The following is a 13,424-nucleotide window of genomic DNA, read 5'->3' as shown; positions in this document are numbered from 1 at the left end:
AGGGTCGCGTCGCGCAGATCAAAACCTCCCAAAACAACATTTTGAAAAACTTTGGCAACGAAGTACCTCGATAGAGTATAGGAATGCATTGGACGACGCAGCCATTCCTAGACTTCCAGGAAGTCGTTCAATCGATCTCCTCTTCCGAGGAGTCCACCTACCAGGCCTCAATTCCGGGGCTGATACACTACTTCAACGTCATCTTTGACGACTTGAAGAACTACCTACAGACCGCGAAGAAATCAGATGCAAGCCGGCAGGAGCTCCAGAAGCGTATGTCAATCGTTCTCATTGTATATTGGAAAAGCTGACTGTAAAATAGGCAAAACATTTAAACTATTAGATGAGGAGTACTCGAGCAATGAGACGCTGGTAACCAATGCCTCTACTCTGGCTGATGAGCTGGATATCGACGAGCTAATTGCTGCGGAATTGCTCCTTGCTTCGTCAGATGACGAGACTATGGTCCTGATGAACTACGTGGGCCGTGGCGTACTCATGTTTTATCAGCGAAGACAGTTTATCCTCAACATCATCCTGTACTTGCTGGTTGAACCGACTAGAAGGACCAACCCGCTGACGCAGCAGCTCCAGAAATTTGTGTCTAAGCTGGCTACTGGCAGCGATCTGTTCACCAAGACCGTCCAGGCTATGGATTCGATAGAGAACATGTTTGTTGAGTTGGAGGAGAAGGAGAAGCGGGGCCAGATTCTCGGCCAGACCCAGAACATTGAGTTCGTCAAGCTGCTGAGGCTTCGCCGCGACTTCTTGACTCAGGAGCACGATAAGCTGGGCCAGATCCTCGGCGCCCTCGTAGAAAATGGGCTGGTAGGATCTTCTGGGTTCAGCAAAGTGCTGGAGAGACTGCAGAAGCAGTCAGTTTACGATACCTTATTTATTCACTACCTGCCGGCTGTGCTGCTCTATTCGTCCCACATGGACGTAGCGCTTAAGCAGACTAGCCACCCAGTACTATTCCCCGATGCATACAAAATATTCAAACAGCTAAAGACTGGCCGAGACAATTGGAAGCTGCCGTATATGCGCGGAGCCATTGAGCTCATCTTTCTGTCTTCTTTTACAGCTTTATGTCTTCATGACTCGGCGAAAAGCGCGTCAATTGATGTAGAACAGGACGTTATCAGCCCAATTAAGAAGGCGATTGACGATGGAGCTCTTGAGATGCTCATGTGCCTTGCTGCGGATACCTCAGCCTACGTCCAACAACAGCCGACTCAACCAAATGACTTCAGAAACGTGCTCCAGTCGAGAGTACCGCAGCTTAAAGAAGTGGGTATCCTCCTCGATGATTTGCTAACAATTCTTGTGTCCGAACTTGAGTTGTTTGTTGAGTCATTTGTTACGAATCTGGCGGATATTCTTAAAGAAATGCGGTTAAGTGAGGAGGACTCGTACCTGGCGCTCCAGGAGGCCGAAGAACCAGTAGATGACGTGCCCGGTGTGGATCTCGAACGGTTCTTCATCCTCGTGTCCTATCTCTATGTGGGTCGTCCTAATGCCTCGATTCCATTCTGGAACGACACTGAGGGCAATCTGCATGGCTTCATCGTATGGGCTTCGCAGAGCCAGGTCGCGTTCGCGTCTGCAGCATTCTGTGACATGCTTGCTTCCCTAAGCTTTGGCCGAGAATGTGCCGACGCTGTGTTTAAGTTCCTCAAGGACGGGTCCCCTTCCAAAGCGCTGGTTAGAGCAAAGCGGCCGCTGCAAATCACCTGGGACTATATCCATGAGGCCATAGTTTTCTATATCAACCACCTCAAGCCGAACGTCAACCCCCAGCCGCCGATGATGGGCAACGCAAGAGTCATGATCCCGGTGCAGGAGCTGGGCGAACTCGACGACGACACAATCCTCATCCTACACTCATACTTCCGGCTGCTTGCTGAGGTCATTCGAAGCGATCCCTCAGCTCGAGAGGCATTCTTCAAGGACTCACGCAATTGGGTTGCCACGCTATTCCAGCTGCTTCAGTTCCATACTTCTCTGGCCGGCCCCATCCTCAATGTTATCACCAGCTTCGCACAGAGCGAGAGCAGGACTCAGCTCTTGACTCTGTGGGAAGCACTGGATAGCTGGGCGTTCAACTCTACCATTTATGGCTCCGATGGTACAGTTATGCTGCCCACTATGCCTGCTAAGGATCGACTGTATCACCTCATGAAGTCGCTGAGTGACACTTTTGGCTTCATCAGACTAGTCGAAGCCCTGCTTCGTCCGTGCAAGAACGATTCTGGCCAGAGCTCTCTCCCTTATCCTGATGACCTGGGCAACAAATACCGTGTCCCTGGTGTGTGGCCCTATGTCGACTATCTCATTAAGGAAGTGTTCTACTCCTCGGCCGCTAGCGAATTTTCGCAGAATGACCGGCTGGCTCTTCAGATACCGTGCCTCAAATTCATGGAGCATGCACTAGAGCTGTTCGACCCAGAGCTGGCCCGTCTAGCGTCGACTGTGGGCGTTAACCCAGACGTTCTGGTGGACTCTCCGTCATTTATTTCTTATTTGAAGGTTCATCCTTGTGCGCCTACAATGTCGTATCTGTTCAGTGAAAAGATTTACAACATTCTCATTGGCATTGTTTCTACTGGCATAGATGAAATCAGCGACAAGAGCCCCTCAGACCCGGCTGTCCAGGTGATCGTGCAAAGTTTGAAGGTGATTAACCTCATTCTCGACCTGCAAAGTGCGTTCATTGACATTGTCATCAAGGAGTTGAAGCACAGTGCCGACGGTGGCTCGTTCGTCTACAGCACACATGGATTGAGATCGTTTGAAGATGCTCTGCTTTTCAACTTGCCAATGGTCACCCAGTTAGCGCTTTATATCCGGTCTGAGAATATTGAGCTGGCATATGATTCCCTGCAGCTCCTGGAGAGAGTATCTGTTTCTCCTCAGTTCATGGCTCCCAGTGGGTCTAGTCACGACTCGAGAATCCGCAGAAATCGATTGCTATCGGCGCTTGAGACAGTCGATGAGTCAATCAGAATCAAGGAAGGTGTCGTTGACCAGCTGAATAGAGATTACACGCAATACGAGGAAACACCACGGTCGGTGGAACTGGGGCTTGATGGAATCCACATTAAACTAAAGCTTCTGCATTTCCTGATTGCTAACCTTAAGAATGGCCAAAAGGAACCGTCAATTGCGCATTTCATTCTGGGCTTCAAAATCAGCGGCGATGGATCTCTCGAGTTCGATGACGAGCGAGGCGGGATTCTCTCTTCGGTTTCAGCATTTGATAGCGTTCTCCATCTCCTTCGATTTGCGGTGGATGCAACGGATCGATACAACATTGGAATCGCTCAGACACAGCTTGCCAGCGCTTGCAGCGAGATAGTTTTGTTGTTGATTGAGAACCAGAACTCCTGTCAGCTGGTTCTGGATTACCTCAGGGAGAATAACTACTTCTTGGGCCGTCTGGGTCAGGAGCCCACCGTTGACGCCCAAGCCCTCTGGGAGGACCGGTTGTTCTCAGATTCTGCCACTTTCCTGGCTAGCGAGAGTTCCAAGGCCATGATTTCCTTCTTCAATCATAGAACTGCACTCTTGGAATACCTCTCAACGGAGCTTCATGTCAGCGCAGGAAATGGCACCCTTTCTTTGGTCAATCGATATCTTGAGTCGTTGGTCAGTCTTGAGAAGCAGCAATATTCCACTGGTACGTTTGGTACAAAATCTGCTCGAATACTTTCATTTTTGGATGTGTTGGAGTTTCAGAGCACAGATGGAGTTAAGGCAAACATTGGCGCAATCAATGTGTTTGGCTCGCAGGTTACGGAGAGATTTTACCAAATCGAGACGAGTTCAAGCAGCGGAAGCCGAATGGACGGCGATGGTGATGAGGCGGCTGTCAATGAGCTCGCTTATTTGCTTAAAATCAAAGGATTCGAGTTTGTCGCGCAGAAGAAAATTTCATCACTCAATGATGCCGACTATGTGAATGCATGCCGGGACGCACTAGATTCCTACGTCAAGATCAGGGCGGCCAGGCGGATTCGAAACTCTCAGCTGAATTGTTTGAAGGCATGGGCTAAGCTTGTTCTCGTAGTGGTAAACGATGCCAAGCTCTCGGCTGGCGATCGATCCACTTTTGTATTGGAGGCATTCCAAGCGATTATTCCAAAGCTTGTCGACTACGCTTCGCGCGATGTTATGTTCTCTGAACAGCTGGCATATCTGGCAGTCTCGCTGTTTAGAAGCTATCAGACTGATGTCAAGCTGATTGCTCAGTCATCAGTTTCTTCAAGCAAGCAGCTGGTTCGTACTACGGGGAACGCAAATTATGATAGGACGCATGCTCTGTTTAAGGCTGCTTTGAGCGCGATTCAGACTCCCCTAACGACTCCGGAACTGAGATCTGACCTCTACATTATCTGCTATCAATATTTGAAACAGTGTCTTGAGGTTGGTCCTGTTAAGCAGTTGAAGCAGAACTTGCAAGTAGTCAGAACATGCGGAGATAAGCTACTCGAGCTCATTTGCAGTGATGCCATCTCAGGCGAAGGGGTGTCTCGACTTACTGCTCTCATCTTGTTGGAGGTATTGTGCAGATTATCAGCGGCGACCAGCTCCACCTTTGTTCTTGACGGTTTGGTCCGATACAACTTGCTCCTGCTGTTAGTTAAGTCGACCAAGCGTTTGGACAATGAGATCACAAGTCGAAAGAACCAGGGCGAGGACCAGCTGTTTTATGAGATTAATGTGTTCAAGGCCACGCTATATTTCTTGCTCCAGGTTGCTCAGACGCGTGCTGGCGCTAATAAGATAATCCAATTCGGGCTGTTCAACGTCCTGCAGTCGTGCCAGTTCCTCAAGATTGATCCTGATGTTGGTTTGTTGAGCGAAGGGTACTACGGTGGACCTGACAGTACCACCAAGAATGTGGAAAAGGGCCAGGCGACATTCTATGATTTGCTGATTCCTGTGTTCCAGGTAGTAGTTGCGATACTCTTGTCTATGGGCTCTGAGAACCAGCCTGTAATTTCTACTGTTCGACAATTCTTAGAACACCACCACCAGCTGGTGGTGGCCATTCTGAAGAAGGATGTTTTGGGAAGCACTAACCGGTCACTCCAGGACTTGGTGAAATTGCTTGTACTTTTGATGACACTTACTGACTATACGGCGAAGCCATAATTGTAATATATTGATTATCTACTCTCACTCCACAAATATATTTAGAAACTACTTTATGGCCTAAGCTCTCTTCCAACTCATTCCTAGTGTTAAAAAAAAAAACTACCGGTGGCGGTCATGATGGATCATAGGACGAACGGATTTAATGATATCAATAAAAGTTCAACTTCTGACAACATTCTACAAATAGCAGCAAGATTAAATACACATAATGGGATACAAAAGAAATCACTGTTAAAAGTTAACTATCGCGCCTGTCTTCGGTTATAAATACTAGCAGAGGCTGCCTCGAAATGGTCACGCGTTCGAGACTCCTGGCTCTGAATCTGCTCCAACTTCTCCTGCAGTCGGTTGGTGTTATCGTCTATCCACTGCAGACTCGACAAGTGGGAGTTAAGAATCTTGACAATCTGGGTCAATGCGTCATCCTCCTTGGACTGGTTAAGGTCGTGTGAAACCTTGTTAATTTCGTCGATCACACTGCTGAGATTAGATCCCATGCCCTCGAGCTTCTCGTTGAGGTCCTCCGCCAGTCGGTAGGCCTTTTCTCGCTCTTGGTCGACTGGCTGGAGACCTTCTGGACCGGAGAGACTGTTGAGGAAATCAGAAGCCTGCTTCTCGTACGATTCCAACAGTCCCTCCAAATCGCCCTGTTGTCGCTCAATGTACTGAAGCATCTGGTCTATTTTGCCCTGGCTCTGCTCGGCAAGAACAACCTCATTGAAGATTTGGGTGATTTTGTCGCCATTCTCTACCAACACTCGGTCCCAAGAGGCGATATCGGTAGCTTGAGCCTGGAACTCTGAAGTGTTCTTGGCCAATGCACTGGTCCATTTGGAAATGATGTCTTCAAAGGACTTGTTCTTCAGGTATGCAGAAGGAGGGATTTCTTTGAGGTTAGCAGCAGCCGTCTTGGAATCTTGAGGCTTGCTGGCATCTGGTTTGGTGGTATCCTTAGACTCTTCCTTGGCGCCACCAAAGCTGAAGCCAGAAGCAGGCTTGGATTCATCCTTCTTTTCGGTAGTAGTGGTAGTGGCTCCGCCGAAGCTGAAACCAGAAGCAGGCTTGGATTCATCCTTCTTTTCAGTAGTAGTGGCTCCACCGAAGCTGAAACCTGAAGCCGGCTTCGATTCGTCCTTCTTTTCAGTCGTAGCACTGCCAAACATGGGTCTTTTTTCATCCCTCTTGTCTTCAGTAGCAGGGGCTGCCGCACCAAAGCTCAATTTCGGCTTCTCATCTTTCTTCTCTGTGCTGGTAGCGCCGAATAGTCCGCCGGATGGTTTGTCGTCCTTCTTTGCCCCACCGAAAGAGAAAGCCGACTTTTCGTCCTTCTTTTCAGTCTGCCCGCCGAAACTGAAGCCAGAGGCAGGCTTATCGTCTTTCTTTTCAGTAGTGGCGCCACCAAACAGCGGCTTCGACGTTGAATCTTCAGGCTTCTTACCAAAACCGAACCCACCAGTAGTACCCGAGGAGCCTCCAAAGAGTCCCCCTCCAGTAGTAGTAGGAGCAGCCTTGTCTCCACCAAATAGAGATGGTTTAGAATCACCAGAGGTAGCGGCACCAGTGGTATTAGTAGTAGTAGTAGTAGTAGTAGTAGTAGTAGTGGCAGCCTTGTTGCCGCCAAACAATCCGCCACCAGATGAGGCATTCGATCCAAACAACCCAGTAGAAGGCTTGTTATCTGCAGTGGTAGATCCAAACATGCCACCAGTGGTCGCAGTGGTAGGTTTGTTTTCACTGGAAGTAGTAGAAGTAGTAGTGTTTGATCCAAACAACCCCCCGCCACTAGCAGCAGTGGAAGTGTTCGATCCAAACAGACCACCAGTAGCCGCCGGCTTATTGTCACCGCCAGAACCAAACAGACCGCCTCCTGTAGTAGTGGCAGCTGGCTTATTGCCTCCAAACAGCCCACCGCCGGAGCTTGAATTTGTGTTCCCGCCGAAGCTGAAACCACCCGTAGTGCCACTACCAGCTCCAAACGCCGGTTTCTTGTCGCCGCTGGAGCCTCCGCCGAAGGAGAACGCACCACCGGAGGAAGCAGTGTTCGAATTGCCCGCGTTGCTGCCAAACAGGGAGTTGGTCGGGTTACCAGCTGGGGTGGTCGAGGCCCCAAAGCTGAACGTCTTTGGTGTCGCTACACAAAAAGCTTAAGTTAGTACTAATCATTCGCCACGAAAGTTGTTCAAAGCATACTCGATCCCTGGTTGCTGTTGTTGCCGCTCATTGTACCAGCCCTCTGTACCGAATCAATCAGCGATTAAATCATGAAATTTTGGCTGATGCTGGGTGTTTTTGGGCAGAGAGGCCTGCGGGCGACGCGAATTAACTTAACTGGTTAACTATTATTATGTTTGAAAGTCACGTGAGTACTGAGCCGCACATTACTGCGGCTGGCCCACGCGGGGGCTGCGTGAGTCGGCCAACGATTGAGCTTCAGTAGCCGCGCTTTGCGGAGGGCATTTTTAAATATATCAAACTTTGAATTAGGTGGGTTCAAAGAATTGAGCATGTGAGGCTACTACTTATTCAGTGAACAGTGGATTTAGGATATCGAGTAGCGTTAACATGGCTTACTGCCTAGGTGGAACCCGCGCAATTAATTCGATAAACACTCAGTTACCTTCATTTATTTAATGCCGCAACCTACCATGAATAAACGACATCATCTCTTTACCGTCTCATTTGGCGTGATATGACGGGGAAGCATCCTACGTAATACAATTAACACGACCATACAACATGGCCATATAATCAGTCGCGAATAGCTTGATACCATTCCGCTGGGCTATGTCGCGATGGTAAGACAAGGTGGTAAAACAAGGGCGTTAGGGACACCAACATTCCGGAAAAACAGGGCATGCCCCCGGGGTCCGAAATGCTGCCATTTGCCCAGCCTAATATCATACCAAATAACCGTGTATATAATCAATTACCACCGTTCATAAAACCACAGCCCATGGCAAGCTGTAGCATATGTATAACGACTGCTGCATCGACTGTTGGGGAGTTCTTTTTGGTGGAAGAAAATGGTCCGGAGGGGAAGGGTCGTTGGGCACGTCATTTTTCCGGAATCACGCACCAGCCGCGCCCGAAATATTACCTGACACAACGAAGCGTATAAAAAGAATGCAGCTTGTCCTTTGATTTCTCCTTCTTCTTTCTCACTTCCGCATTTACACGAATAGTCAATTAGAAAAAAATGGCGACCACAAAGCTGATTCTTGTGCGACACGGCGAGTCCGAATGGAACGAGAAGAACCTGTTCACCGGTTGGGTTGACGTCAAGCTCACCGAGAAGGGCCGACGAGAGGCAAAGCGGGCCGGTGAGCTCCTCAAGGAGTCTGGCCTCAAGCCAGAGATTGTCTACACCTCGCGACTGTCGCGAGCTATCCAGACCGCCGACATTGCCCTCGAGGCTGCGGACCGGCTTTTCCTTGATGTCAAGCGATCCTGGAGGCTCAATGAGCGACACTACGGCGCTCTCCAGGGCAAGGACAAGGCTGAGACCTTGGAGAAGTATGGCGAGAAGCAGTTCAAGACGTGGCGACGATCCTTCGACGTGCCACCACCAGAGATTGACGACAATGACAAGTACTCGCAGGCCAATGACGAGCGATACAAGCTTGTGCCAAAGGAGTTTGTGCCAAAGACCGAGTCTCTGAAGCTCGTCATTGACCGACTGCTGCCATACTGGGAGTCTGACGTTGCTAAGGATCTTTTGGAGGGCAAGACGGTCCTGGTTGTTGCCCACGGTAACTCTATCCGAGCTCTTGTCAAGCACTTGGACAAGATTTCCGACGCTGACATTTCTGAGCTCAACATTCCTACCGGTATCCCATTGGTCTACGAGCTCGATTCCAACCTCAAGCCGGTCAAGAAGGCTGAGTACCTTGATCCAGAGGCTGCCGCTGCCGGTGCTGCTGCTGTGGCTGCCCAGGGTTCTAAGAAATAGATCCACAAATTTTAATCATCGCAACCACGTGCAGTTATTTTTTTTTTAATGTTTGGAAGTAAGTAAGAGAAATGGACTTTTAGGTATTGACCAGAATACTTAATGCTTGTTTGGGTAATGCTCAATTCATTTGAAGTGTTGATGGAATGATATACCATTCATTGCATGAATTCGCGTCCACTTCATTCAAATGCAGGACAGCTGTGGGTGGCCGATCACGACTATCAGAGGCGGACACCGCTACATGTATGTCGTGCCTGACACGGTAGTAGTACGCGTCATAGGACGAGCTATGCTATTAATTAAGCCGCCCTACATTTTATAGTCCTCAAATGATAGGTCATATCGGCGAGTTTCGTGATCCCGGCTTTTGAATATGGCTGTCCCTCCCCCTTGAGTTTGGAGTTTTTGTGGAGTTGCAGAAGATTCCTCTATACGGATCATTGAAGAGTCTCCTTTTGGCCAAAATTAAATGGCTCAGCACCTGTAAGGAGGGAAAAAAAGGGGGGGGAAGGGGGAATAAACACCAGCTATTGCATGTGCATAATCTTGCGTGACAGTGTAGGAACCGAGCACGGCGAGAAAGGAAGCCCACCTGATGGGCGAAATTAAAAACGGCCGTGCGTAGGCGACTGACATTGGGGCTACAGTACGAGAGTGTACCTGCTCTGACGATCGGAAATGCACGGGTCACATTGAGGAAGTCCACATATTCGTCCGTCTGTGTTTATATATATCAGCATGTCTGCGGTCGTCTGGACACTCCTCCCCAGTAATGCATTGTTGACATACCAACGAGTATAACGTAGATGATAGAGGAGGAGGCGGTCGCCCGGCTAGGGCGTTTAGTTGGACACTGGAAATCCAGTGACCGCTACCAAGCCGTCGATTTTACGCGCTACTTTGACCTGGAGGGCTCCATGTTCGCCGCGGCCCTGAGCCTCGCCGCGGCTTGGATATCCGAAACTACGTCCTCCATCTGCTCTACTCTATTTCTAGGGGTGCTCCAGCACTCGGCAATGATCGCCCGAGAGTACGGGGTAGGAGACCTCCATCCGTTCCACGGGGCCGGTATGGCCATCGTTTCGACTGCCGAGTGCGATTTAGTCGTCCAGGGGACGCGTCTGGCGTTGTCCTGGGCCGAGGCCATCGGCATCACCATGTTCCTCATTTCAAGTTTGAATAACGTGGACGACGTCATTGAGATTACCGAGCCAGTTTTATGCATCCCCAGAGTTCTGGTCCACCTAATTGCCGATGCCCAATGTGAAGTCGGGATTGAGAACCATCAAGCATTGGGAAAGCGCCATAAGGCGCTGAGAAGGCTCGCCAAGTCAGGGTACTTTGAATCCCGCCATTTAGAGATTAGTCGGAGTGCGCTCGAGCAGTCTTCGTATCAATTGAAGCATACGATTCCTCGAATGCTGGAGATCTTAGCTGAGAAAGACTACAGCCTCGTCCGTAGTTCGATTGAACGTGTGGACCTATTTCTGGAATGCGTCGTGTCGCCGCATGCGTTCCATGCTGTGCCACCTCAGGGGGACCCGCGGCTCGAAGAGCGCTCCGTGCCCAACTCCTTGCCCTATGGCACGCTGAATTCGTTTTCCTTTGAGCGAGACCTCACTCTCGTACTCTGGGACCCCGTGGTCAAAATCAAGGTTATCAAGCACTTGACGGAAGCACCGGAGCTCAAGCCTCTGGTGATCCCGCGTAAGAACCGCTGTGTGTCTCCAGCGCCCATGGACATGTCAATTACCTCGTCGTTCGACTCTTTGAGCCTCTCAGAGAGGCTTGATAACGATGACGAGTCGCGGACCCCAGGCAGTTCGCTGGGCAGAGCGTGGCGAAGCTCGAGCATCCAGTCTTCGGGGTCCTTTGCCAGCACGATTTCTTCGAGCTTCTGCTTGCTAGACTGTTTTTGGTACCTCAATCGCATTCCCTGGCTTAGGGAGAGGAGCATTGACCATACAGCTGCATACTTCCCGGCCAGCGGTAGTACGGGGTTCGTCATCTGCTCTTACCTGCTCTACGGGCGCAATGATCCGGGAGAAGTGCGGGCGCTCATGGGCCAGTGGATCAAGAACAACGCTACCCTCGTCAAGAAACATTTTGATATAAGCAATTACCACGGGGGGTCAATTGATCGCATCGTTAGAGGGACAATGGCCAAGGACTGGTTTCGCATGGAGATCCACGGGCGAATTTTTGCAGAGATTGCCGGGTGCGAGTGTCTCATGTTTCCTGTCTGCGCCCGTGAGCCAATTGAGTCGATTTCTCCTCTGGGTGGACATCGTGCCTATACTGGAATGGTTGCATTTCTCAATGACCACGGGAGGCTAGGGCTCATATTTGCCGGTGCTGTTTCCGGCGAAGAGGACGCGCTGTTGAAGAAACGCTTTACGAGAGAGGAGCTTCTCGATGCCATTGAGGAGTCTCGTCCAATCTCGTCCCCTCGGCGCTATTCTGTGCACAAGTTCCATGATGTCCCGGAGATCCTCAAACGACCGTTCTGAACACCTTGTTTTGCATCGTTATTTATTACTATTTATTTATCGGCTTATATTCATAGCCGTCGACATTGCTAATGATTTGCTTGCTAATGATATAACACTACCTACTGTAATAGTTAATTTAAACATTTAATTTTCTTTGCTTAGCTGTGCTCAGCTCTGTAAAATGGCCATACGAGTTGTGCTATCCACGTACGGTGGCCCGCTGTCGGTCTGTCAACTCCTTGCCCAGTGCCTACGAGGCTCAGATTCGGCTCCAGGAAGAAAGCGGAACATTTTACCAGCTGGCGTCCTTCGGAAAAAGGGTAAAAAAAAGTTTAATCCCGCTAAGAAGTACATGGCCCAAAAGGGGAGGTCGATCCCGCTGGTGAAGCAGAGTCAATTCTACGCAGCTTTAGACTATACATACCAATGTATGAGGTTTCAACTCCTCTAGAAGTGTTCCCCTGACCTAGGAGGATACCCAATCCCCACAGCACAAATGTGGTACAGCCTACTACGTACTTCACGACCTGATTGATGAAATATTATATTATTACTACAGTACTCACAAATGACCAATTAATACGCGTATAATCCAATCCGTGGATAATGGGACCATCGTGATCGAAAATTAAGGGATTGGCTTTTCACTGCCCCTTTCTCGGACCGACATCACGCTCATTCCGGGGGATCGCATAAAAAAATTGTATCGCCATCAGTTACCGTCATTTTTCCCACCATCCAGGAGGGAATCTGTATTACTTGTACTGCTTTGCGGGGTGAATTGCTTGTACTAATGATCGTGCAGTATGTCAGGGGCTCTCCACTTTGAGCACATAAATTTACTGCAAGCCTCTTCTACCAAAGTGAATGTAGCGTGTAGATCTCTATTGCATGGTTTCATCGTTTATGCAAGGTTAAATGCGTAGTAGCAAAGTGCGAGATGAGGGCGTCTTGAGCTACACTGCAGGTTCATTTTATGTTAGCTTCGTAAGTCTAAGTATCTTAGGCGGGTCGCATGACGAGTGGAATAAATGAATAATAAAAAAATATATGAAGTTCTAGCCATTTCTATTTCGACGTACTGATCTCCGCAAATGTCCAAATTTCGTCAGCAGACTTCTACCAAGGCTGGATTTGATGTGCTCAGCTGCCCCAGAGATTACTTCACTTCCCTCAGATATGTCAATCTCCTCAAGCTCGTCTTCGTAAATGGCAATACTGCTCCCAGTAGTAGGGGGTGCAATTGGTTGAAGTGTGGACGCTCTTGCCGTACTTGAACCCACAAGCTCAGTCCCGTCTAGACTCCACACAATCCCTGTTACCGTGCTGCCGTCGGATTCGTTTTCTTCTTCAGTGGCCTCACCACTCTCTTCGTGTTGTTCGCCAATTGGTTCGCATGTGTAACTGTCCGACTCAACCTGCATGCCTATTCGGGTGAGATCGCGGAATTTGCGCCCTGTATCGCTTTGCTCGCACATTGGGGACATTTCCAGGACTTTCTCTTCAAATGACTGCCAATCAAGCAATGGCGTTCCGGATGGCAATTGGGTTCCTCGTAGTTCTGCTATGAAGTCAGCGCCATTTTGCATTTCGACGTCGCCCTGCCTGCGTCTAGCCAAAGGCGCACAGAATAGTCGCATAGCTAGCAATCACCTTTTCTATAGGTATCTTCAGTTGTTTGGGGGTGTATACAACTCTATTTTACTAGTCTTTTGCAGTGAGCCTCACGAGCCGCACGCCGCACGCCGCACGGCACCTCCCCCCCTTCCCGCCACATGTATGAAACGATGTAAATGGTTTCCCTACACAAAAGGCTTCGT

At 49.4% G+C, this 13,424-nt stretch overlaps 4 protein-coding genes across 4 annotated transcripts; 3 read left to right on the top strand and 1 right to left on the bottom strand.

The window, feature by feature from the left end:
- Positions 1 to 83: 83 nt before the first annotated feature.
- On the top strand, positions 84 to 5,157 carry NUP192 (Nup192p; the record flags this gene model as incomplete). Its single annotated transcript, XM_076682553.1, has 2 exons — positions 84 to 273; positions 323 to 5,157. The coding sequence occupies 2 exons, from the start codon at positions 84 to 86 to the stop codon at positions 5,155 to 5,157; spliced, it is 5,025 nt and encodes a 1,674-aa protein (XP_076543336.1).
- Positions 5,158 to 5,402: 245 nt separating this feature from the next.
- On the bottom strand, positions 5,403 to 7,381 carry NSP1 (nucleoporin Nsp1p; the record flags this gene model as incomplete). The annotated part of the gene is made up of 2 exons (XM_076682552.1): positions 5,403 to 7,291; positions 7,351 to 7,381. 2 exons carry the CDS (start codon positions 7,379 to 7,381, stop codon positions 5,403 to 5,405), a joined length of 1,920 nt encoding a protein of 639 aa, XP_076543335.1.
- A 975-nt stretch (positions 7,382 to 8,356) lies between these two features.
- Positions 8,357 to 9,109, top strand: GPM1 (phosphoglycerate mutase GPM1; the record flags this gene model as incomplete). Its single annotated transcript, XM_076682551.1, has 1 exon — positions 8,357 to 9,109. The coding sequence occupies one exon, from the start codon at positions 8,357 to 8,359 to the stop codon at positions 9,107 to 9,109; it is 753 nt and encodes a 250-aa protein (XP_076543334.1).
- An 809-nt stretch (positions 9,110 to 9,918) lies between these two features.
- On the top strand, positions 9,919 to 11,622 carry TRVA0_003S03796 (uncharacterized protein; the record flags this gene model as incomplete). Its single annotated transcript, XM_076682550.1, has 1 exon — positions 9,919 to 11,622. The coding sequence occupies one exon, from the start codon at positions 9,919 to 9,921 to the stop codon at positions 11,620 to 11,622; it is 1,704 nt and encodes a 567-aa protein (XP_076543333.1).
- Between the last annotated feature and the right edge of the window lie 1,802 nt (positions 11,623 to 13,424).

Source organism: Trichomonascus vanleenenianus (genome assembly GCF_965637985.1).
Source record: "Trichomonascus vanleenenianus strain CLIB 3782 genome assembly, contig: TRVA0_003S, whole genome shotgun sequence".
In the NCBI taxonomy this organism is placed as follows: Eukaryota; Fungi; Ascomycota; class Dipodascomycetes; order Dipodascales; family Trichomonascaceae; genus Blastobotrys; species Blastobotrys vanleenenianus.
This window is presented reverse-complemented; position numbering and strand designations above follow the sequence as displayed.